We start from the raw sequence: 27,535 nt of genomic DNA, 5'->3' as shown, positions 1-27,535 counted from the left end.
CATAGAGAATAACACATGAATGGAAGCATTCTAAGCACATGCTGGGCACATGCTCTATTTTTGACAGAATAAAATATACAAAATAATAAATCATAGGGTTGGAAATGTATAATGAATGATGTACAGGGCCTTCAGAAAGTATTCACACTTTTTCCACATTTTGTTGTGTTACAGCCTGAATTTAAAATGTATTACATTTAGATTTTTGGTCACTGGCCTACACACAATACCCCATAATGGTATATCTTTAAAGAGTAACTTAAATAATCCCACAGACATTGAATATCCCTTTGAGCATGGTGAAGTTATTAATTACACTTTAGATAGTGTATCAATACACCCAGTCACTACAAAGATACAGACTTCCTTCCTAACTCAGGAAGGAAACCGAAAGGGAAGAAACCACTCAGGGAATTCACCATGAGGCCAATTGTGACTTTAAAACAGTTATAGAATTGTATGCCTGTGATAGGAGAAAATTGAGGATGGATCAACGACCTTGTAGTTACTCCACAATCTTAATCTAATTGACAAATTGAAAAGGAGGAAGCCTGTACAGAATACAAATATTCCTAAACATGCATTTTGTTTGCAACAAGGCAGTGAAGTAATACTGCAAAGTAATTAACTTTTTGTCCTGAATACAAAGTGTTATGTTTGGGGAAAATCCAGTACAACACATTACTGACTACCACTCTCCATTTTTTCAAGCATAGTGGTGGTTGCATCATGTTATGGGTATGCTTGTAATCGTTAAGGACAGGGGAGTTTTTAGGATAAAAAAGAAACAGAATGGAGCTAAACACAGGCAAAATCTTAGAGGAAAACATGTTAAAGTCTGCTTCCCACCAGACACTGGGAGAGGAATTCACCTTTCAGCAGGACAATAACCATATACAAATCTACACTGGAGATTCTTACCAAGAAGACAGTGAATGTTCCTGAGTGGTTGAGTTACAATTTTGACTTAAATCTGCTTCTATGGCAAGACCTGAAAATGGTTGTCTAGCAATGATCTACAACCAATTTGACAGAGCTTGAAGAATTTTGAAAAGAATAATGGGCAAATGTTGCACAATCCAGGTGTGGAAAGCTCTCAGAGACTTACCCAGAAATACTCACAGCTGTAATCACTGCCAAAGGTTATTCTAACATGTATTGACTCAGGGGGGTTGAATATTTATCTAATCAAGATACTGTGTATTAGCGTTTCATTTATTTTTTAACAAATGTTCGAATATTTCTTCCACTTTCACTATACAGAGTATTTTGTTTAGATTGTTAACAAAACATGACAATTAAATAAATGTTTATCCCACTTTGTAACACAAGAACATTTTTAAAAAGTCAAAAGGTGTGAATACTTTTTGAAGGCACTGTATGCATGTTGCTGTCCTTTTGAGGGTTGCCATTTGACATGTACAGTATTTCCACAACACACAATTGTGTGGTAAATATAGCTATTCCGGCTTTTGTGAATTTTGGGGAAATCATACGCTTGAGCAGTATAATCATGGATCTCCAACATGTTATTTATTTAACATGGGAAATACTATACGATACTATAATTCTCCTTCCGCATGCCGGTATATAATTATTATAATGCCATATTGAGAATATTTCTTGAGGATACTACTTGAAGCCAATTTGTTAACATACAGAGAATTACCTCTCATAGCTCATTAGACGTCTGTAAATAAAATGAAACCCCTGGATTCAATCAATACCCAGAGACAAAGTAAGGACGTCATCAAACAGAAAATGTTTACTCCCATACCAGTAACAATGACCTAATGACGACCTTTGGTGAGACCTCAGTTAAAGGAAAGCACATTGTATTTGATGTGGATGTGGCTTTTGACTGTCTCTGTTCCTATATTGAATAGGCTTCCAGAGCCTTACTTCCTCTCTCCATCCCCATCTACCTAAATGAATCTCTACTCTGTCATCATTGCATCACCAGAACGAGGCCACCTCTCGCAGAAAGCCGAACACACAGAGAGATGAGTTCCATCAAGGCCAGACATCTCATTTCTCCTACAGAGCAAAATAGAAAATGGCAATTGTGGTGTATTCTTAGAGCAGGTTCTAATCTAGAACACGACCATGGACAGCCAGGATTCTAGAACGTTCAGAAAACACAGCCCTCTAATCATGATCGTGTTGCAGCTGACACACGCTCTGAACTCGTTCACTCTTTCTCCCCCATCATTGCAAGCACATGCATGTGGAGGACAGCTCATTAGGTTTGCTTGCCATTGATCTGTTCATAACAGCTGCATGTGGGCATGGCTCTGCTCGCTGAGGAAACAGCACAGAGATAAAGGAGTGTAGTCGATCCATCAATGATCAGGAAACCAATTATACATTTGGCAATGGGAGGATGGGATAGCCAATTAGCACGAAAACCGCCTCATGGTGTCATATTCTTCCTCCAATCATTTTGAACCAGATGTTCTCATCGATGGAAAGATGTATAGGACACATTTCATTTTTGGGGGTTTGTCAATAACGTCTCATAACGTTTGCGTCATATTGTGTATGTCGAACAGATACTATGCTTCATTGTCTTCCTACAGGTGGCGTCACTCCTACACAACGCTCGTCCCTCAACCGGCACTGCAGACGGAGGCACAGAGTGGTCACGCTACCTGACATGAGACAATGCTATATGATACCTATAGGACGTGGAATTTTGTTTACTTTCTTCAATGTTACTTTTTGTTATTTAAATGTCAAAGACACCCAAGTGTGCACGTGTGGTACCTTTACTGGCAGGACCAGGTTGGTAATAAGTGAAACATGCAAATGTGATAACAGTCCTCATCTATGGATCAACCGAGCTCCAATCAATTTGGCTCCGTAAAAAGAAAGCGACTGATGATTGCAGATGTGTTTTTGGAGAGTATGTGTGTGTGAGCGAGAGAGAGAGAGAGAGAGAGAGAGAGAGAGAGAGAGAGAGAGAGAGAGAGAGAGTGTGTGTGTGCATGTGTCAGTGTCTTTCTGTCTTTGTGTGTCTGCGTGTGGGGGTAGGGCAGACAGCGTCTCTTTATCTGAGAGGGAGCGGGAGGTAGGAGAAAGGAAAATGGGAGAGATGGTTGTTTAGATGGAAATGGAGATAGGGAGAGGCCAGGCAGAACTGAAAGATACAGACAAATGGCATTTGACCACTTTCCCATTGACAAGCCATGGCAAATTCACCATGACATCATGTCTCTACTTTTCAGGAAATACATTGCAGTGCATGCCAGGAATGGAGGTTGTCTGGACTAATGCTATGTCATTTGAAATTATTATCATATATTCCAAGTCAAGGTTTGTGGACTGGGTTGGTTATCTACAAACAATAAAACTGACTTTGGATTTCTGTGATGCAAATGATTGATTTTTAATATAGGCTAAATGGAGAAGGCAAAGAGATTGAGATTGGTTTTCTAATGTGACAAAGAAGAAAAGTCCTAGTTTTGTGTCACAGTAATTTGTTAAATGTCAACTTGGCTGTTCTTGTGATTGCTGGCTACTCAGGTAACCTCTACGAGAAATAATTACATTTAATACGTTTAAGGTGCCATAGCTGCACTGGGATTATAAATAAATGTTGACATTTCACTATTTATTGGAAATGTTGCCTGTAGCTGCCCAGGCTGACCTATGTAGGTATATGTAGCTGTAATAAGGTAGTATATGGAGAGCTTATGGAGTTGTTTGACCTCTTGTATAGTACCTGCTACTGGCATATACAGCTAGCTGTGTGTGTTTTCTATAGATGGTGTGAAATTATATAAAATGATTCAATTCAATAATCCCATTCAAGGCTATTGACTGGTGTGAATAAAGATAATGGTTCAAACAATGATATTGATGTGTGTATTATTGGTATTAAAAATCATTTTAAGGTTTGCACTTTGTATATTGTTATATATATATATATATATTATAGTACATAGTGTTCAAATTGATCTATTAACAAAATAACAACTCTAATATACAGTCATCTTTCTGCTGAAGACTCGCTGGCTGGACTTCAAGCCCAAATGACTACGGACAGAGGAAACCGATAGATTGTAACTTTTACGGAGGCGCCGAGAAAGATAAAGGTGAGTTTCCTTACTGCTTCCAATGGAGAACTTACTTATTTTACTGAATAGTACACAGTAGTACACACTGACGGTCCCACTACATTACAAATGGCATCATAGATTTATACATTCATATGAATAATTGTAATACAATGTTATACTTGTGAAAATCCTCTTCCATAACCCACAGCGTACGCAATAAATATAATTAAAGCAAAGATTGAAGAAAGCAAATATAAACACACTGTTATTACTGCCTTTGTCTTAAAAGGTCATATACATTTGTTTTATAACATAAGAACTCGTTAATAACAGCTGCTACCACCATAGAGTTTGATGTTGGTGGTGATGATCCTTGCATAATTAAATGGAATTGTATAACTGACAGGAATACCATAATATACACATAGATAACAAAACCAATGTGCACAGATGCTTTAATATCTCAGCATTGCAGATGGGGATTTTTTTTATAATAGTAGAAAGTGATTCAAAGAAAATATTTCAAGATTCATCAGAAACTCTCTCTCTTTTTATGCCCTCTGTGGATTAAATGGCTGCACCTCAGTGGCTCTTTTCATGTAGGATTTAAGTTAAATCCTGATGTCTCTCATATAGGTGGCTGTGAATGTACAATTACAGGGAAAAAGCTATCACCTGAGTTCATACCCGCTTCGAGAGAAAGAGAGAGAGAGAGAGAGAGAGAGAGAGAGAGAGAGAGAGAGAGAGAGAGAGAGAGAGGTTTAGACTAAGGGGAGAAATGAATTTGTGGTTAAGTCTTGAGCTTGTTCATCCAAGGATGTAATCAAATCATGGGTTCGTGATAAAAAAGAGCAATACCCCACGAGCTGTTTGTTCTTCTAAGAACACACTGTTCTCCTTGTGGGCACGTAGAGCACACAGATTTTAGCCACAGTAGCCCCTCATGATGTCTCCAGGGTAAAGATATCACAAGGTGTGTGTGTGTGTGTGTGTGTGTGTATGTTTGTGTGTGTGCTTGCTTGCTTGTGTGCATGTATGCACAGTCTGTGTGTGCCTCTGTGTGCGTCAGACGGGGGCAGACTGTCAAGGTTCAGCTCAGTCTGACCTGAGCCACTACCTGAGCGGAGGGGCTCTGGACATATTTTAGCTTCCTTTGTCTGTGACAAATGGCTGAGCTCTAAAAGCCCTGTCCATGGTGCTGAAGGCTGCAGTGATGTATGAGGCGGGTCCTGTCTGATAAATCCTCCATGTCACTCTGCCCCTGACAGACATTCATCATGTCATGGTATTTTTATGTTCGGGACTCCAGCTCCTTAATGAAACAAATATAATGCGATTTCCCGATTCCGACTGCTTTGGACCGAGCTTTAACCGGCAGACTTCTCTTGCAGAGCGTTGTCATTGGGACATTGTGTCTTTCCACTCTGGTTCTCTACATGACTGTGTTACTGACCTTGCTGGGCTTTTTCAGACCATGGACCTCTGTCTAAAGAATGAACATGTTCCTAATGAGCCAGTTAATGAGGCTGCATTAGGGTGTATCTGGGAATAACAATGTAGGCTAAAATTACATACAAACTCATACGATACAGTATATTCACATTGTGTTACCACAGGCATTTTTGCTCTTATATGCAATGCTGTGTGATCATTATCAAGGTTTCCTGGCAATATAAAGGTCAGGAACACAAAAGGTTGCAGGAAATGTCACATCACAAGGCTGTATAGTGTTTTCATCAAGTCCACTGTGATGATTATCATGTTGCGTGATAATACAATTCTTTCAGCACTCTGAAGAAAGGGGAGAGAGGGAGTAACCCTATGATTGCAAAGAAACGTTGACGTTTATTTATTTATTTTTCTCAGCACAGATTCTTATCTCAGTCCCAGTTGTGCCCAGATATCACAGACAGTACAGTCAATATAAAAATGGCTTTAATAACTTTACACCCAAAGCAAGAACGCAACGTTTTTAAAATGTTTATATGCCAAAAATACTACGAATGTATTTTCACTAAAAGTACTTGAGATTAGCTTGTGAGTCTGCAGATATGACATGGCCTTGTTGTTATTTCTCTGTAGTAGTTCTTATGTACTTCCTGTGTACTTCTTGTGTAGTTCTTGTAGTAGGCACTTACCGGGGCGTAACAACCCACTGAGCACTGACGTCAGTTCAACGTCTAGTTTTGCTTTTCATTTGGTTGAGTTATCAACTAATGTGAAATCAACAAAAAATGACATCATGTCATTGGATTTAGGTTAAAAATTGGGGGGAAAAAGACAAAATACCCTTATGTTGATGCCATTTTTCAAATCCAATCAGTTTTCCACGTTGATTCAACGTCATCACATTACATTTTTGTTGTTGTTGAAATTATGTGGAAACAATGTTGATTTAACCAGTTTTTGCCCAGTGGGAAACCACTGTTCGTCATTCCTCTCTGGGAGATGTCAGGACTGACAGCAACATTCAGACCATGAACTCACCATCAACTCAACGTCTGCCTTCGTCAAGATTCTTAGATTCTTCTGCAAACACTTGCAAACAACCATTTCTTAAATGCCCTCTCTATATACTGTACCCATACGCAGTATCATTTTATTTAGCATGATGATGTTGTTATTATGAGAGTAATTTGTTTCTGTCATTATTAATATCACACCAGTTTACTGTCCAGATATTACACCAGAGGATTTATGTTTACATAGGCGGATAGAATATATAACAATTTATCCATGAAAAAACACAAATCCTCCCTTTCTAAATAGAAAAAAGGGTATATTCATCAAACGTTTTACACCATATTCATTATTATTGTCTATTCTACTACATAGTTCCTCCGTTATAGACTGTTGTCATCTCTAGCTCGCCTATGGATGTTGTACAGCACAGACGCTATTGCTTGGGGACCACAAGGAGAGTTCCACTATTCTTAACACATTTAACAGTCAATTACAAGGAGAGAGAACACCATCATCCTCATCTTCTCTTATTCTATCTGTACTCTGTGAAGAACCCAGGGATGTCGAACTGTGTGTTTTAGCTGGGAAAACAATCTCCCAGGTGATGTTAGCTTGATAAAGCAATTGTTGTAGAGCCGCCACGTCAGATACTATGTTGTAACCCAGAGAGTGGTCTGTCTCCCTCCTACCGGTTACTCCTCAATTCAATGATGGTGTATATTTTCCCAGAACGTCAGAGTCAAAGCTAAAAGGATGCAGATGCACATTTTAAAACAGTTTACTGCAGGCTTCTCCTTTTTATACACCTTGTCCATTCTTTGCGGTTGTGTGGTAAGCTCCACGGGGGTATAGTTCTTTAAAAGGCATTGTCAGATACATTTATGACTGTGGGTTTCACTTCCACCGCGGTTGGCAGTCCTTTCCCTGAGACCCACAGCCTCGTAAAAGGAGAGTGCAGGCCAGCCACCGGCGTCAGGAACACTTTGGAGTGGCATTTCCTTAAATCCCCACAAAGGTGGTGGTTCCTCAGAGACACATAAATAAGCAGACAGGCCACTGAAATCACAGCGAGAAGCACACCAAAGACAGCAATTACTGCCGCGTGCCACTTTTCAGTGTCCTTGGCCGCCAGCTCTAATCCCTTTGTGGTGACATTGACACATTTGGTGTCGTGTTTGTAGAGGATGCTGCGGATGTCCACACACACCTTGTACTGGGTGGCGGGAGTCAGATGTGTGAGATTGTACACTTTCACATCAGACGGTACGCGTGCAGTGAACGCCATGGTCGGGCGGTTGGGGTCGGAAGCCGTGTACCACTTTATGTTAGAAGCCAGACCACCATGGGCGGCTTTCCAGGCCACCAGGACTGAGTTGGTCTGCACTGATTTGATGTTGATGTCCAAAGAGCCGTTGGCAGGTTGGGGGAAGTATCCATCCACCTCCACTGAGACTGACTTCAGGTCTGCGCCGACTAGATTGTGGGCAACGCAGGTGTACAGTCCAGCTTCGTTCTCTGTTACGTCGTAGATGTCAAATGTTCCCTCTGGGTGCATGTAGTACTTATCTGAAACGGTATTGGGCAGGACCCTGGTCCCGGAAGGCGTGATCCAGTAGATGTCCGGTTCGGGCTCGGCAAAGGCCCGGCAGTGGAGCGACACAGAACTCCCATTGTCAACGCTAACGTGCCCGGGCATGCTGTCAGGGGAGATGAGAGGCAGACAGATCTCTGTCATCTCCCTGAAGTGGACCTGCCGCACGTGCTGGCCCTCGTACTCGGGAGGCTCCACACAGAAGAGAGAATCCGGTTCCATGAAGCGTATGTTGGTCTTGTTCATGTTCATCCAGCGGACCACACAGTCACAGCGGATGGGGTTGCTGTGCATGCTCACCTCCCGCAGGTTGGGGAGGGACTCCACAGTAATCCTGTGTAGGGCGCTAAGCGCGTTCCCATTCAGCATCAATGTCTCCAGCCTGGGCAGTTTGTAGAAAGCATTGGGGTGGATGTAGGAGAGCTTGGGGTTGTTGGTGGCCTCGATCTTAGTCAGTTCGGGGAGGTTGTTTAGGGCAAAGCTGTCGATAGAGACCAGTTCCGGCATGCTGTTAATGCCCAGCTCTTTGAGGTGGAGCATGTCCGCGAAATCTCCCCTCTGTATCCTCCCGATGGGATTCTTGTTAAGATCCAGAAACTTGAGGTTCTTTAAGTTCCGCAGAGCTGCGTGGGGAACTTCAGGGAAGGTGTTGTCATAGAACGAGATGCTCTCCAAGTTGTCGAGGCCAGATAGAGCGCCGTCGGGTAACTGCGATAGGTTCATCCTGGTCAGAACTAGACTTCTGAGATTACGAAGGGGCTTGAAGTTCATGTCTTGAACGGAGGTGATCGGATTCTCCCCAATCATGAGTATTTCCAGATTGGGCATGGTGTCGAACAACTCACTACTGATCGTCTGCAGCTTGTTGGAGTTGAGGTGGAGCCGGAGGAGATTGTGGAGGCCCTGGAACGCCGTGGGGGAGATGGAGGAGATCAGGTTGTGGTTCATGTAAAGCTCCTGAAGGTTGGCCAGCTCTGCCAGGCAGCTATCTGGGAGCTGGCGTATCCAGTTCTCCTCCATGTGCAAGGACAGCAGCTGAGGCAGCCGCCCGAGGTGGATGTCACTCATTGAAGATAAGTTGTTTTGCGACAAGTCAATCTCTGTGATGTTGGCCAGGTAATCCAAAGGTTTCTCAATCTTTGCAATGTTGTTGGTCTGCAGCAATAGCACTTGTGTGTCCGTTGGTAATCTCCCAGGCAGAGTGAAAAGTCCCAAGTCATTACAGTCAACAATTGGGGCCTCCATGTAGACGGAGCTGGGAGAGAACCAGGGTCTGATCTCACACACACATAGCTGAGGGCAATCGACTCTCTCCTCAGAGGCCAGAACAAAGGCAGTCATGGCAAGGCCCACGAAGAAACGATCCACAAATGACACGTCCTTCATATTGGCCCGATTCCCTCCAGTAAGTAATTGGTCTTTGTAGATTAAGTGGTCTGAGCTGTTAACTTCACAAATAATTAATCATTTGTTGCTGTTGCTATAGCGACTGACTACCCCCCACTGGTACGGAGGGTATCCCAGGGGGCTTTTGTTTTGTTGTGGTTGTGCTGGTGTGACCGCTCAATTTTCCCTCCTGGGCATACGGGTTGGGGTCAAGACTTCGGTTGTGCAGGCCCAAGTAGATGACGATGAACATATACCTCAGGAAGCTACGGTCCTGCTAAGCACATTTGGGTTAGCCTCCAATAACGCTCTGCTTTCTTTTGAAGATGAATCACATCCATCTCTCGACGTCATTACTAGCTCCCAGCATTGTTAAATGAGTCCATTGCCACCTGTAAAAGAAGAGGGGGGAAAAACTGTAAATACCATGACAGAAAACCTGGGTGCATCATACAAAAGGGGATTTAGGCATATTGACATTTGTTATAGAGGCACACGGATGCGTGTTGACATTTACATTGCACGGCCCTTCAAGACACATCAACATGGACTTAGATCTGCTTGACCTATTGCATATCATTTGGGGTCATTTCTGTGCCCTCCTGATATAGCATTAAAGGATACATTTAGGAGGATTGAGTGCCTTTAGAGTTAAAGCGAGAAGTCTTTATTAAATTCTTAAATGGCAGGTTGCATAGGCTTAAAGGAATACTTCAGGATTTTGGCAATGAAGCCCTTTATCCAGAGTCAGATGAACTCATGGATACCATTTTTATGTCTGTTTGCATTTTCAAAAAAGTTGCTAACTACCACTGATGTTGGGCGATTAGGCGTGGCTCGCAGTCTGCATTCCAATTCATCCCAAAGGTGTACGATGGGGTTGAGGTCAGGGCTCTGTGCAGGCCAGTCAAGTTCTTCCACACCAATCTCTATAAACCATTTCTGTATATGGACCTCACTTTGTGCATGGGGGTGTTGTCATGCTGAAAGAGGAAAGGGCCTTCCCCAAACTGTTGCCACAAAGTTGGAAGCACAGAATCCTCTAGAATGTCATTGTATGTTGTAGCGTTAAGATTTCCCTTCACTGGAACTAAGGGGCTTAGCCCGAACCATGAAAAACAGCCCAGACCATTATTACTCCTTCACCAAACATTACAGTTGGCACTATGCATTGGGGCAGGTAGCATTCTCCTGGCATCCACCAAACCCAGATTCGTCCGCCGGACTGCCAGATGGTGAAGCGTGATTCATCACTCCAGAGAACTGTTTCCACTGCTCCAGAGTCTAATGGCAGCAAGCTATACACCAGTCCAGCCAACACTTGGCATTGCGCATGTTGATCTTAGGCTTGTGCACGGCTGCTCAGCCATGGAAACCCATTTCATGAAGCTCCAGAGGCAGTTTGTAACTCAGTAGTGAGTGTTGCAACCGAGGACAGATTACTTTTACAAGCTACGTGCTTCAGCACTCAGCGGTCCCGTTCTGTGAGTTTGTGTGGCCTACCACTTCGCTGCTGAGCCGTTGTTGCTCCTAGACGTTTTCACTTCACAATAACAGCACTTACAGTTGACCGGGGCAGCTCTAGCATGGCAGAAATTTGACGAACTGACTTGTTGGAAAGGTTGCATCCTATAACAGTACCACGTTGAAAGTAACTGAACTCTTCAGTAAGGTCATTCTACTGACAATGTTTGTCTATGGAGATTGCATGGCCGTGTGCTCGATTTTATACACCTGTCAGCAACGGATGTGTCTGAAATAGCCGAATCCACTAATTTGAAAGGGTGTCCACATACTTTTCTATACATAATGTTTATCACTAGGGAAAATACGTATGTGAAATACATGAAGCAAATTAAGTAAAAAGTACAACTTTCATTTATAAGTACTCATGAACACTTCACGCGATGAAAAGGAATATTTATCAGCATGCACTTTCACAAAATATTGCTGCGTTTCTGTATATTGTTTCCTCTCTTTGCTTCCCTCTCTACAGTTAGGCTGCTGCTCTTTGTCATTTGTCATACATAAACACTTTTTACTGAACAAATGGGTTTGATGGTGCTTGTCATAACCTGGGCTGCAGAGCAACAAAACGCCAGGCAGAGCCACAAGATGAAGAGAAGAAAAAAGGAAAGGGAGAAAGAGAGAAATATAGGGGGAACGAGAGAGAGAGGAGGGGTGCACTGCACCAGAGACATTCCATCATCCTCATTTCTGTTTCCACCCCAGTGCTCCGAGACGACGATGGAGATGAGCAAGTCCGAACGGTGCTACAAAAATACCGCAGTCAGCCCCGATGGCAAAACACTGTCCACTGTTGGAGTGTGTGGCTGAGAATGTGGTTTTGGATGAGGTAGGGCGAGGGTGGGAGAGCAGCGAGAGAAGGTGGGGGGCACCTGGCACTTTAATAAGTGGTATAACCAGAGCAATCTGAAAAACATGGTTACCCTCGCTTTCCCTCAGGAAGCATTGACTCTCATTGTATAGCTCTGTGCTAAATCTTCACTTCCAACTGTAATGTTCTTCTATGGTGTTTTGGGTTCTCACCCCCTGCTGCCTCTTGTTCCTGTGTTTACTAATCACAATTAGAGACACCTTAATGTGTCTGGGCTAAACGTTACTGCATCCACCGCATGTTCCATCACAGCGGGTAGCCATTGTTGGATCCCTTAGGGTCTGCTGCGTTGTTATGCTGTTAGTCACCCACCCTGCCTGCTAATTGGCTAAATAAGACATTATTTGGATATGACTTCCATTGGGTGAGCAATATCTTTGTGAGTCAACCGGGCCCTAACAGCGGCCACAAAATGGAGGCTTGAAAATACAGTCGGAACGAGGAATCTGGGGTCTGTAAAAAAAAAAGAGAAGACAAAAGAAGGAGCTGCCACAATAGATTAAACGGAACATTACTTTCTTCCTGGATTCCTTCAGATTTGGCAAGGTGATATGGCATCCGGATGTGGGAACCGCCTAGGTAGCCTAAAGTACTGAGGTGTTGATTGTACAGCGGAACAAAGTTCTATTTTCATATCCATTTAATGTCAGTTCTTAAAACCCCTCCTACACATGAAATGTAGCCTATTGTATGATTATTTTGAGGTTAGAGGTGGATTCAAATGGTGTGGTGTGCCTGGATAACATAACAGTGTTGCTCAGTACTTACTCATGTGTGAGTAAATTTGAGTGGTGATAATCACAACTTTATTCATGAAAATGGAAGTTTTGCCCTACAATTTATTTCTGGTTGTGTTCACACCATACATAATATTTTCTTAGCCTCTCCCATTGTGTAATGACAAGAGGGCTAGAATTATTCCACACACTGCAGAGCTATTGCTTTTCCTTCCACACATAATCATAAATAATAAAGGTGTTTACCCTTCAATTTCGGACAAGGTTAAACTTCCCGAGTACCAGTACTTTAGAGATGCCAGATTTTCTATTGTATGAGTGTGCATTGAGCATCCTATTGAATAAATTAATTGAAACATCACACAGAATGTTGAGAGATCGGTGTTATTGGTAATGCGCTCTTTTGTGATACTGTTTAATCAACAATACGCTTAAAAATATTCAGACATCCCTTCTACACTGAACCTAATTCAATGCCCATGCTCTCTGCTTTTATGCTGATGGTGACCACTTTCATATTAGAAACGAAATACATGAATTACTTCAACATTATGTCTGTAGCTTAATAATGTGGTGGTCAGGTCCATGTAAAGTAAGTTCACTTAATAATGTTTAATTCATGACCCAACGGTGAGGAGAATGTCTCCGTGCTCTGCTGCTCTACTATTCAGCAGAACATTAAGAGACATTAGTCTGGGGACAGAGAAACGGGGAATTGGAGGTGACACCGACAGAACCTTCAAGCTAGGCTACAGTATTTAAAACGTTTAGGACAACGCCTGCTTCATAAGAAAATCGTGTAAAAGAGATGATGATCCGAAATCCATCGCTAGGTTTAAATAGCCTATTCAGCGGTATTCAGTCTCCTAGCCTTATAATCCAAACGTGAGAAAGTAGACATGTTGGAAATACTACCCCACGCACTGTATAATGTTAGAATATCCTCTAGCTTCTGTAAACTACACACAGCATAGCCTGCAACAGCGTGTGTGGCAAAGGGCTCGTACACTGAACTACTGTCCGTAGACCAGAATGAAAGTGTTTACAGCACATGAACTAACATGTCAGTGTGAAATCAGGTCAAGCTGGTTTTCCCCCCTTTCAATAAAGAATTCATTTTCCCCCACAATGCACTGTTCAATTACCAGTAGTCAACAGGAAGCAATAGGGAAAATATCTAGGAAAAAATGACTGCCAGGGTATCAATACCATCACATTAACCTCCAGTGACCTGAGGAAGTCGTAATGGCATTAAACACCTTAGCCCAAGACAGATGAGGGAAATCAGCCTTAACCCATTTAAGCTTAGGTGAAAACAAGAGTTCCAAGGAGCAAAGAGGGGAGGAGGGAAAACTGGAGCTTGTTTGGCGTTAAGTGGCAATAACTTGCATAACGCCTCGCGGTTCTCAGACAATGAGGAATGCGGTTAATACCGAAGCCAAATGGAATTATAAGACGGATGCTCCTAATCAGAGTCCTGATGCAGTGCAGCATCAACAGAACGATACGGCGAAGGGAGAAATATAAATCTGGATTTGTCGCTACTGCTTCCAATGTGTCCAGGCCAGTGGCCTATGTACTAAAACTTTTAATTTGGCTCTTCGCTCCAGCATTTTGGATTTGAGATCAAATGTTTTATATGTTGTGACAATACAGAATGTCACCTTTAATTTGAGGGTATTTTCATACATACAGTATCTGTTTTACCATTTACAAATGAAGGCAATCCACAAATGGGTACCAAATACTAAACTTTTAACTAAATGTAATACACTACAAATATTTATGACGCCTTCAAATGAGTGGACTAGATACATATATATATCTAGTCGCTAGGGCACTAGAGCTGCTGAATCAACTGCACCTGCCGACAACAGCGTGAAACTAATACAACAAATAGGAGCGCAAGGCTTTATCGTTGTTTTTTACAGAAATGTTTGGTGATCGACTAGGAATGTCTTGTCATTGCCTTGGTGACCACTGCCATACACCATGCCGAGAGAAAATAGTTTCTTCTCCTTAATGAGTCTGGATCAGAGTACATCCCCAATGATTTCTAGAACACAAACACATTCCAACTGTTCTGATTGGTCCTAGGAACCAATGTGTTGGTTAAAGCAGCATTTTGAAAATTCTTAATTGGCTTTGATACTCTGATTGGTTAGAGATGATCTAATGACTGATGACTTTGTACAACACCCCTCATTTTCACAAATGACTTCAATGATGGCAGTCTCAGACTGAGGTATTTACATTTACATTTTAGTCATTTAGCAGGCGCTCTTATCCAGAGCAACTTTCAGTAGAGAATGCATACATTTCATAAATTTTTTCCCGTACTGGTCCCTCATGGGAATCGAACCCACAACCCTGGCGTTGCAAAGACCATGCTCTACCAACTGAGCCACACGGGACCGTGGTATGTAGTGAACACAGAGAAGCGGAAGAATTCCGTCCTGACTCTGTGACGGTAACTAAGCCATGCCGCTGTGGCTCAGCTCATCCTCAAGCAGCCAGCCTGCACTGTTAGTTTTGTGGCTAACTGCTTGTTTTAAGTGAATTCCTAGTCTGGGGAGGTCGACTGGGGTCAAGTGATTACTTTGGAACATGTACCCATCACGTGTTTATGCCAATGTATTTATTAGTATGGAGGTAGAACGGGGATGTTGCATTTGATTAACAAAATGTTCATTAAATGTATATTTCTCAACTGCATTAGAAACATGGTCAAATTAGGCTGGGATCGAGAGGTGAGGAATATCGAGATCATTATGTTGGTAGTGTGCAGTCGCTAGTTGATCTGTTGTAAGAAACGAAAGGTACTGTGTTATGTATGAAATAAACATTACATTCTGTTCTGATCACGGGTTAGAAAAACTCCCTGAATGTACAATAGATTCCCAAAAGGAAACAGTGGATGTACTGCATCTACCGTAGGTGTTGAAAGGGAACATATTGGCCCTCAGGGATGTGATTATGTAGCCTATACCGTTTAGCCGGTAACAAGGAAGTATGATATCTGCTGAAAGGTAGACATTACCCTGGCAGGGCTAAAACTGTTTCCCCGACATAAAGGTCATACATAACTGGAAAGTAGGGCAGCAGAGGAATTGCCTCCTTTTTGCAGGAGAAATGGCCTGTGTGTTTAAGAAACGGTTCACAGGAATTCTGATCCATTGGTTATAATCCTCAAAGGCTCTCTCTTCACCCCTCCTCCCTCTCTCTCTTCCTCTCCCGCTCTCTCCCTCTAATATCTCCCTTCCCTTTCTCTCTTCCCATCCTACTTTGTGTTTCTTCTCCCCCTTCCTCTCTCTCTCTCTCTCTCCTGCTCTCCCCTTTCTCTATATCACCCATTTCCTTTTTTCTTCTCATCCTAATTTCCGTGTTTCTTCTCCCCCTCCTCTCTCTCACTCTCCCCCCCCCTCTCTCTCTCTCTCTCCTGCTCTTGCCATTCTCTATATCGCCCATTTCCTTCTCTCTTCTCATCCTGCTTTCTCTCATTCTTCTCTTCCCCAGATGAAACACCCATAGTGGGTTCCTCTCCATCTCCACTCCTCCCCTCTTCTCCATTCAACCCATTAGCATCACTATCTCCAATAGAGGAAAGGCACTGTGTCTCCCTGACCTGCCTGTTTGCCTGCCTGATTCCCTCGAGGTCTCCATGCCTGTCTGCCTGTCTGGCTAAGTGCTGCATGGATACGCCGCTTGGTGGGTGGCTTTGTGAGCCTCCTGTCCCTTCCCCTGCCCTTCACCTCATTGATTTGCAATTACACTTTTTTTCTAAGGTCAGGGGAGAGTCCATTAAATGCTGGCTACTATGCAGTGTGTGTGCATAATTACGTTTTGTGTGGTGGTGTGAAAAGGGGAAAATGTTTCCCCTTACACCTGCTCTTGCATGGACGCAAATCAGCAGCGAGTTAACAGTTAATGTGGAATCAATGTTCCAAATTAACCACAGGACACCCCAGGTCTGAGCTCAGCCTAGCTCAGCCTCGTGCCTCTCTTGCTCTACAGCCAGTGCCCTTGGGCTGAGTAAGGGAGAACAGAGAGCACACACAAAATCACATGCACACAAACATTCGCCTACAGGCAACTACTAGACCACACGCGAACGGACACATGCATGCCAAGGCACACACACATGCACGTGTATAAGCACATGTGCACAGGGAAGTTAGCCCATCTGAATGGCAGAATAAGGCATCCGTTTATAATCACGCTAAGTCAGACATTGATAAGGTGAAAAACATGGCGAACACGCCAAACACTTATCTCCCTAATGAAATCTAATGCTACCATGCTGTGTTGTCATGTGTTGCTACCTTGCTATGTTGTTCTCTTAGGTCTCTCTTTATGTGGTGTTGTGTTGTCTCGTCGTGATGTGTGTTTTGTCCTATATTTATAAATATATATATTTTTTTTTTTATCCCAGCCCCCGTCCCCGCAGGAGGCCTTTTGGCAGGCCGTCATTGTAAATAAGAATTTGTTCTTAACTGACTTGCCTAGTTAAATAAAGGTCACTCATCTACATAATTCTCCTTGTAGTTGTTAACCAGAATGAAAGGAGGCAGCGATATCACTCCAAGCCGGGAGGAAATTGAATCTGCAGGTGCAAATGTGGCATGTTTCCTCCCTTGGAGATAGATGCACAGCTATCTATATATATATAAATAAATATATATATATATATATATATTTATCTGGTCAAGAGGCCACGAGCCTGCAGGGACTACGTTTCCTTCAGCAGACAGAATCAATCTTTACCCGCCACTGAAATGCATTTAATTTCAGCTAGGCCTTCTTTACTATGATTTAATGGCTCTGGTTATTCTAAGGTTCCTATTGTTTCCATTCACCTGGGCTCAGAACAGGCCTGCATAGACACCTAGAAAAGCAAGATGGTTTGCTATATCAGGTATGTCAATTGGCTCGCTAGAGGTCTGTCTTTACTGATGTTGTCTAGTACCAGTGCACATTCACTGCCCTCCGTATGTATTTGGACAGTCAAGCTCAAATTACAAAGGTATATACTCCAGCATGTTGGATTTGAAATCAAATGTTTTGAAATGAGGCGGCAGTATAGAATGTCACCTTTAATTTGAGGGTACTTTCATACATATCTGTTCTACCATTTACAAATGAAAACACTTTATGTTTTTAGTCCCCCCCCATGTGAAGAAGTCATAAGTATTTGGACAAATTCACTTACAGTGTATCGAAGTAGTGAAAAGTTTAGTATTTGGTCCCATATGTCTTACACTACATCAAGCTTGTGACTCTACAAACTTGGATGCATTTGCAGTTTGTTTTGGTTGTTTAGGGTTACGTTCCGGGCCAATAGTAACTGAATGGTGAATGATGACTGGAGTCATTTTCTTTCTAAGTGAGTAGATAAGACGCTTCTGAACACTTCTTACTGAATCCCGATCATGCCATGATTTTGAAAAATGGTGAATGAATCATTAATAAAGATGATTGAGATGCCATTCAGAGGCTACAACAAAACCCTCTAACCTCTCACCATTATCAATAACAGAGGAGGTTAGCATTTTCTGGGCGGGGGTATGATCTTTATTCACGATTCTGCGGTGATTATCATCATTAGTCATGATTCCTTCATGATTATCTATAATCATGGTAGCATCCGCATTAATGTAGAAGTGTTCAGAAACATCTATTTTTATTTACAATAAAATGTACTCCAAAATGACACAATACATTCACCATTCAGTTCCTATTGGGCAAAACGAACAACCAAAACGAACTGCAAATGCAACCGACACGTTTGTAGAGGAACGACTTTTGGCGTGAGAGAAGTCCGTATGATGTAACAGTTATTGTGAGTGAATGGACCCGTAAATTATTGACTTGTGTCCGCTACAATATCTCAGATGAATAGGACATGCGTCGTTTCAATACCATACACTTGATGTTCTATTAGTCATTGCATGCTACGCAAATAATACCAATAATACCAAATACTAATCCGTGTAATACACTTTAAGTGAATTTTTCCAAATACTTGTGACTTCTTCAAACGGGGGGGACTAGATACGTAAAGTTATTTCATTTCTTAATACTGATATTTATGAAAATACCCTCAAATAATTCTGTACGTTTTGTACGATTGCCTCATATGAAACATTTATTAATCACAAATCCAACACGCTGGAGTTCCGAGCCAAATGTAAAATATCAGCGTCACTGTCCAAGTACATACCCAGGGGAGTGTGTGTCGGTGTGTTCCTGTGTGCGTGCGGACGTGTGCACGCATGTCCACTGTACGCGGGGTGTTTGTCTGCGTGCGTGTGTAAGTCTATGATGGATGTGTCCGTGTCTCCATAAATCCATCACTCTGTCTGGGTAGCTCACGATTGCGCGTCTGCCTGGGTTTTAACCCTTTCAGTCTCAGTGGTATCGCATCACTCCTCAGCAATAGCTTCTCATTAGTGTATCCGGGGCTATACATATTCATCTTGAATATTACCGAACACATCGACAGCACGGCAGCAATCCTCAGATGTCTCTCCTCTATTTGAAAATGCTATTTGCATATGTCCCTCTTATCATGTTCCCTCTCTGATTAAAATCTCTATTCCCTGAGACTTTGGGAGTTACCTTTGAACGGATGAAAGGGTCTCGCTACATTTCAACAACCTTCTCAGACTAGATTAGAAAATCCGAAATGTCATTGATGCAGGTAAACAACAATAATTTGACTTTGAATTTACACTTGCTTTTCTTAATGTGTGCCCAACCCAAATCTGTTTGTAAACAGAAGGCTATCAGCTATGTTGGGCTGTTACTATACTGTGTGCTTGAATGCTCTGAACTCTTCCCCTCTAGCTGTCTGGCTGCACCACTGTTTATATGCTGTGTATTCAGGTATCAGAATCAAACCAGGGGCTTCTTGTAATACATCATTATGCAACTATCAAGTCATAAAGTGTATTTTGACATTGAGTATAGGACTGAGAGTTAAACCCACACATCTTTGCTCCTCCTCGTAGATAGATAGCCTAGAAAATTGTACTCGGGGTACATGTAAATTGTCCTCTAAATACATACACCCACACGCTGGCACACACCACTGTATTAGGCTATCGTATGAGAGAAACCTATTTAAATCCTGTTTCATATAGGCCCAATGTAACGTAGCACTAACAAGATCAATATACCTGTTAACACTGTACTCTACTGCAAGAGTTGTTGGGAAAAAAAGAGTTGTTGGGAAAAAAGCAATGATGTATTTTGAACTAAATGAAATCACCATTTGACTTGAGGACTTTTATTCCCACCTGAGAGGGAGAAGTAATTATATGTTTAGGGCTCTGACTCTTAAAATCCCAGGCTAAACACATAGCATTACAGATTAACTGAGTAAAGTGAATAGAAATACTAATTTAAAGAGAAGGGGAATATAGATGGGTTGGCTGGCAACGTCACAAAAAGGATGTGCATGCATTCAACGTGGACGAAGGAGAGTTCTGTTATGATTCTTACTGGTCAGACAGCTAGCAACAATGACAAGAAGCTGCCATGTGGGGAATTGTAAGTGGCTCGTTTCAGCTCGTTGTATCTTTTTATTGATACCATGTCTTGTTCTGAGGTGTTTTGACTGATGTCATGTCTATGCTAAAATGGCAAAGATTCTGTAAAAAAAAAAACCTGGAATGATGTATTTGAGAGAAAACGAGTGCTCATTGTGCAAATGTATTCATGTTTCCAATGAGCATTTGGAGACTAAATGTAGTTTAAATGTTGTTAACAGTCTTAGCCAACCCCGTCAGGTTTGCCCCTTGTTGCTAAACAACCAACCCATCTATAAACTTACACAGAGCTCTGACGACAACATCAAAATGTAAGGTAAACACTACTGTATGTATTGTACAGTAGACTAGGCTACATATTAATTGTGTTACATGGAGACAGGCAACTGTGCTAATACTGTGCTACACAGAGCGATAGGATGAGTTGGCCTTGGATAGGCGTGCCAGGCACACTGTTTGGTCTGCCATTTTCTCACCACAGGATGAAGATGGTCTCCATCAGAGGCACATTACAATGCTAAAATGGTGGTAAGGTTTCATGGTGAGCATTGAGCAGTGCTATATCATTTCATATTGAATAGCTGTTGGTTAGGCTTCTGTCTGGACGAGGGGGGTTCTGGACCCATTGTGCCCATGTTCAGTATAAACTCCATTGGTGTTCAGAAGCAACAGGGTAGACGGACTCACTGATCCAGCAACAAGGTAAACACTGTCAATGGACAACTGTGCCTCATATATAGGATACATTGTAGTAAACCTTACATGTTGACCTCTCTTTGGAATATTCCATGAGTGTTGGAGAGGTTATAGTTTGGAGAGAGAGAGAGAGAGAGAGAGAGAGAGAGAGAAACGCCCCAATGCAGTTAAAGGATTAGAGACTCGCTGCTTCTCTCCCCAAATCCTGCAAGGTGTAGGTCAGGCTCCGGGGATATGTGGTAAAGTGATTGTGTTCAATGTGGACTATGCTCTGCACCTAAGATGTCTCGCCGTGACAGGGGTAATTACGCAAAAGCTCCGGATGCAACGTGCAGAAATGGTGCTGAAGCGAATGGATCTGATGCACGATGCATCGTGGGAGTGTGTGGGTTTGCGTGTGTGTTGTGTGTGTTGCGTACAGCCCCGGGATAGACCTATTAGTTATTTCGTGGCAGGTAGCTACTGAGAACGAGTTATCTTTGATAGCAACAGGATGATTCAACGGAGAGCAAAGCGAGAGGGGAGGGAGAGTTAGCCACCATTCTGAGGGTTTCTAGACGTGCCTTGTGTGCGCGCTCTCTAAATGCATCAGCAACAGGACGCACATCATAGCATAAATATACGCACAAATCCACCTGCTTTATATATATATATATTCGACGTCGTATCCTTTTGGTGTGATTTCATTCATAATCCATTTCCATTATAAAGCACATTCTGCATAGTTGCGCAAAAGCTTTCCTGCGTCTGAAGGTTAGAACAATCACTAGTAGCCTTCCAAGCTGTCATGCATGTCCGATTGTTACATTTGCAGTAAAACATAACGGTAACCATTTTGATACATAATGTTTTATATAGCTTAGCAACACCTTTCTCGTTATACTAGTATTTACTGTGGCGTCAAAGCCTTTCCTCAAACCAGATATTTCCCGTTAACTTCTTGGAAATACGTAGTGCAACAGTAGCGATATGGAATACGCTCCACATATCTGCTTTCTAGATGGCAGTATACATATTGGAGAAAGGGGGGAACTCACCCGCAATAGTCATCTTCATCGACCGATATGTATTCCCTATATCCTCATCTAGCGCACTGTTCCAGAGACGGAGGAGAGAAAGCGCGCAACACAGACAAGCCTAGACGGCAGCTTCTTATTTTTACGCAGTTGGAGAGAGACCAGCTCCAGGTTTTCCTTCTTCCCAGTGTTGTTCCCTGTCAGAAAACGGAAAGTCCACAAGCAGAGAGAGCTGTTGGGTTGGTAGAAGAGCCTCTATCCCCCGTGTCCTTTTCCACGGTGGTTAACGGCGCATCTCCGCCTCGATCAGCTGTCACAGAGACATGGTGCTTTCTGCTCAACACTCATTAATTTCGGAACAACCCCGGCTCTCCAGAGAACAGCCAATAGTGTCGGAGATCCAGGCACGGCGCTCGCAGCATCCCGCGTCTGGTTGGCTGAATTCACACGTCTGTCCTTTCTTCGACCCTCTCTTCCAGGGAGTCTTGAAGCAATAACGAGGGAAATGAGATGAGGGTGCAGGAAGAAAATGGATATCTGTACCTATTAGAGCTCGCGCTCGGACTGAGTCCCAGGGGAGTTTAAACACATTGTTCTACAAACGGATGTTCCTGCTGGGTCGGAGAGGTTATTCCTCACCTTGGAGAATGAGATGTTTCTCGCCTGTCGGAGTCCTGAAGTTCAGAAGCTGAGTTACTGTATGGTTTATCAGTGGTTTGGAACAGATCATTTGGATTCCCATACCCTCTGTGCATCAGGTCCTAGAGACATTTAGTGTCATTTTATCATAACATGCAGTTATTAAGTAGTTACTGTTTTATAATAACTCCTGGAATGAATCATGTAAAACATCATTAAGCTTCTCATAATGAGAAGTTCTTGACTTCTAAAGTGCCCTTACTTTGTAAAGGCTTCAGTGGCCATCATCCCCCTAGCTTTCAGAAAGGAGCCAACTCCATTTTCAGGGATGAATAAATTGTGATGGAAGTTGTCCTTAAGCTGGCTTCGCACTTTTACCGCCCATGCTCAGACCTTCAGAGTTGACCCAGGGGACTGCACAGACACACACACACACACACACAACAGGGATATAGTTCATAATAAAACTCTCAATGGGGTGAATGGCAGTCACTTTTTTTTATGTAGTGCATAACTGATAGGGGACAGTGTGGTAAATTGAGTCAAAGTGTTAGTTGAGCCACCCCTTGTTTCTAAACCATACACAAAAGGAATCATGTGACCAAATACACTACCAGTCAAAAGTTTTAGAACACCTACTCATTCAAGGGTTTTTCTTTATTTTTACTATTTTCTACATTGCAGAATAATAGTGAAGACATCAAAACTATGAAATAACACATATGGAATCATGTAGTAACCAAACAAGTGTTAAACAAATCTAAATATATTTTATATTTGAGATTCTTGAAATAGCCACCCTTTGCCTTGATGACAGCTTTGTACACTCTTGGCATTCTCTCAACCAGCTTCACCTGGAATGCTTTACCAACAGTCTTGAAGGAGTTCTCACATATGCTGAGCACTTTTTGGCTGCTTTTCCTTCACTCCGTGGTCTGACTCATCCCAAACCATCTCAATGTGGTTGAGGTCGGGGATTGTGGAGGCCAGGTCATCTGATGCAACATTCCATCACTCTCCTTCTTGGTAAAATAGCCTTTAACCAGCCAGGAGGTGTGTTGGGTCGTTGTCCTGATGAAAATGATTGTCCCACTAAGCCCAAACCAGATGGGATGGCGTATTGCTGCAGAATGTTGTGGTTGCAATCCTGGATAAGTGCACCTTGAATTCTAAATAAATCACAGACAGTGTCACCAGCAAAGCACCCCCACACCATCACACCTCTTCCTGCATGCTTTACATTGGGAAATTCACATGCAGAGATCATCCATTCACCCACACCACGTCTCACAAAGACACAGTATTTGGAACCAAAAAAATCAAATTTGGACTCCAGACCAAAGGACAAATTTTCACCGGTTTAATGTCCATTGCTCGTGTTTCTTGGCCCAAGCAAGTCTCTTCTTCTTATTGATGTCCTTTAGTAGTGGTTTCTTTGCACCAATCCGACCATGAACAGTTGATGTTGAGATGTGTCTGTTACTTGACATATGCCAATTGCATTTTCAAATAGAGGAGAGACATCTGAGGATTGCTGCTGTGCTGTCGATCTATTGGGCTGCAATTTCTGAGGCTGGTAACTCTAATGATCATATACCCTGCAGCAGGGGTAACTCTGGGTTTCCATTCCTGTGGCGGTCCTCATGAGAGCCAGTTTCAACATAGCGCTTGATGGGTTTTGCGACTGCACTTGAATAAACTTTCAAAGTTCTTGAAATTGTCCGTATTGACTGACCTTCATCTCCTAATATAATGATGGCCTGTCGTTTCTCTTTGCTTATTTGAGCTGTTCTTGCCATAATATGGACTTGGTCTTTTACCAAATAGGGCTATCCTTTGTACCATACCCTATACAAATGATGATTATATTTAGTCAGTTTTATGCATAATATGCATAGTATCTTTGCAATGTGTCATGCATATGAACTCACGATAGTCAATTTTTATTGTTATAGAGCAGACATCATCATGCACCGTGTATACAAACATAAAAGAAGCAGGGGTCTAGCCCCCTTGAGGTTCTTGAAAGAGCAGCCAGGGAAGTGAGAGAAGGGAAGAAGCCCATTCGAGCAGCAGCAAGGGATGAATAAATAGACTGAATGACAAGAGGTATATTGACAAAAGAAGACAACGAACATGTACCTATATGAAAGAGAGGCCATGATAGAGTAGCAGAGGCACAGAAGGTCTTATCTGACGACATGGAGTCTGAGCTTGCTTAACATGATCACGAATCTCGTGGTCCAGTTTCATGGGCTTCAAATGCAGAGAACTTTCCTATGAACTGGCACTTCCAAACAGCATCCCAGTCCCAGACAACTGGTCAAGCAATGGAAGGGTAAGTGATATTGAACAGAGAGATCTATATTTAAATGTAGGCATACATTTAAGATATACAATGTTATTCCATGAATTCAACTTTGACCTACCAGCACCATCACCCACTGTCACAGGACACTAACACCCACTTACCCCAAGGCGGGTAAGATGTGCCAAGAGACCACTTTTTTTCTCAACAAGTTATGTTTTCAAAACTGTTATGTTTACATGAATTCTCATTATTTCCAGGTATACACAACATCCTGAAATATATGTAGATACTATATTTCCCTTGACATAGTGATGCTGAATGTAAAAAATGGCTCAAAATACCCCACTCTCCCCTACTGCCATGGCGTAAAAAATGTACACAGTGCACAAAACATTAGGAACACCTTCCTAATATTGAGATGCACCCCCTTTTGTCCTCAGAACAGCCTCAATTCGTCGAGACATGGACTCTACAAGGTGTCGAAAGCGTTCCACAGGGATACTGTGAAAAACCCTGCAGCGTTGCAGTTCTTGACACAAACCCAGCGCGCCTGGCACCTACTACCATACCCCGTTCAAAGACACTTAAATGTTTAGTCTTGCACATTTAACCCTCTGAATGGCAGACATACACAATCCATGCCTCAATTGTCTCAAGGCTTAAAAATCCTTCTTTAACCAGTCTCCTATCCTTTATCTACACTGATTGAAGTGGATTTAACAGGTGACATCAATAAGGGATCATAGCTTTCACCTGAATTCATCTGGTCAGTCTGTCTCATGGGAAGAGCAGGTGTTCCTAATATTATTTACACTCAGTGTATATCAAATTAAAAGCTATAAATCGGTTTTCAGGGTGGTACTATGTTTATCATTTGAATGATTTACTCTGTCCCGGACCCTGTTTATGAAAGAATTCTGCAAATATTCTGCAAATGGTGACATTTTAGACGTCCCCTTTGCTGGGGAGAAGGGCCTAAAAGGGCAGCAGAATTTATTGAGTGAATTTCACATAATAAACGGTTTTACTGGGAACATGACAAAAACTGATCTGCTCATCTGAGCTAAGCAATGGACATCTGTAAACATATTAAATGTACAGTCAGACTATTTGTGGTGAACTTGTGAATGTATTGTAGTTAACGACTACTTGTAACCAGAATGTTCTATGTTCAAATCCCACTAGGAACTATTTTATCAGTCACTAGTTCACTAGATGGATGCTGTAGTCCTGTGTAGTTAGACTTAATAATTAACAGGTCTAGTTTAAAAACTAGATGGAAACTTTCTCTTCAACGCCCTGTCTTATAGCATTTGCTTCAAGCCTATAGACATGATAAATAACCAAGAAGCATCCCCTGTCAGTTCTATAGAAATATCTCTGTGCTTCATGGAGACACACCACAGTCTAATTCATCATTAACTCAAAGTCACAGTCAAGCGAACAAACCCCGTGTCACACCTCATAGTAAGTACAGCACAGCGCGGATGTGAAAACGTACGAGGAATAACAGATAAGCTGGACGGCGTCTTATTTTCTAAGGAAAACGTTTTAAGCTTGGTGACAGAGTTTGACATTTAGCTACATGCCTACAGACCGCATGAATCTTGGCTACAGCGCAGGACGAGCTTGCTCAAATAGCTGCATCTCAGATGGTTGATGAGTTCTTCAAGCCGGGGTTTGGGCTCCAGCAGGTTCACTGAAGCTCTCTTTAAGACGGCACAGGTGGAGGGTGTTTTGGGAAAAGCCCGTTAAGAAAAGAGCAACCTGGAACCTGGAAGGCTCCAGCCAGCCAGCCAGGCTGCTCATTATATTGTTATACCCCTGATAATGCCCCCCCCCCCCAAAAAAAATACATATTTATTATTATTCTTTTACCAGCAGCAGGCAAGGCAAGCAGGCAGCGAGCGAGCGAGCGTTCTCGTCTGTGTAAATTAAACCCATTGCCCTTCATAAACACATTAAAGGAAATGCTTCCCCCCCTCATAATTATGCTAATGTGATAGATGATATAGAAAATATGCCTGCAAATAATGTCCTTGGGTGTGACTATAAATAACCTAATGTACGTATGTATTTATATAGTGTGTGAGGTAGCCACTCTACAGTATGATAGCAGGGTTAAAACAAAGATAAACCATATCATTTGCATGTTGTGTTCGGTAAATGTCGTATGAAAAACATTTTCTTTCCCCTCCTACACATGTTCATGGTTCTCGTGTATTTTAAGAGCAGAGAAATAGACATGCTCCAACATGGAAATGGACTGATGCAGTGAGTCAGCACCGTGGGACTGTGAGTGAGTCATTCAACTACTACAGTATGGGGTTTCACATTAAAACACTATTCCGTCTTTGTGTACCGAGCTGATTTATTCTATAAATATAGAGACTGCAGGCAGAGCAATGTTCTCTTTTCCAATGCTCTATGCTCTGGGACCAGCCAAAAATGCCTTAAGTAGGGCCTACGCATCTCAACTCACCCCACGCACCTTGCCTGAGCACACACACATACACGCTTTATGGCCCCGAGCACAATCTGCTGGTGTGGTAAAAAACCCCAAGAGTACTTCAAGGTGTAATCGGCACGCTGTAGATGGTACGATTATAAAATACCTTTCTTCAAAAACTCAATAATGTGGTCAGTTGCACAGCTAATTTACGTTAGCTTGTTAAAGGATGGCCCAC

General features: G+C 42.4%; 1 protein-coding gene across 1 annotated transcript; it reads right to left on the bottom strand.

Annotated features, from left to right (window-relative positions):
- Nucleotides 1-4,114: 4,114 nt before the first annotated feature.
- LOC106576072 (leucine-rich repeat neuronal protein 3-like) lies at nucleotides 4,115-22,318 on the bottom strand. The gene is made up of 2 exons (XM_014152943.2): nucleotides 21,920-22,318; nucleotides 4,115-9,893 (listed from the first exon to the last, which is right to left on the bottom strand). The coding sequence occupies exon 2, from the start codon at nucleotides 9,499-9,501 to the stop codon at nucleotides 7,381-7,383; it is 2,121 nt and encodes a 706-aa protein (XP_014008418.1). The 5' UTR covers nucleotides 9,502-9,893; nucleotides 21,920-22,318; the 3' UTR covers nucleotides 4,115-7,380.
- Nucleotides 22,319-27,535: the final 5,217 nt, after the last annotated feature.

Source organism: Salmo salar, chromosome ssa17 (genome assembly GCF_905237065.1).
Source record: "Salmo salar chromosome ssa17, Ssal_v3.1, whole genome shotgun sequence".
Lineage (NCBI taxonomy): Eukaryota > Metazoa > Chordata > Actinopteri > Salmoniformes > Salmonidae > Salmo > Salmo salar.
This window is presented reverse-complemented; position numbering and strand designations above follow the sequence as displayed.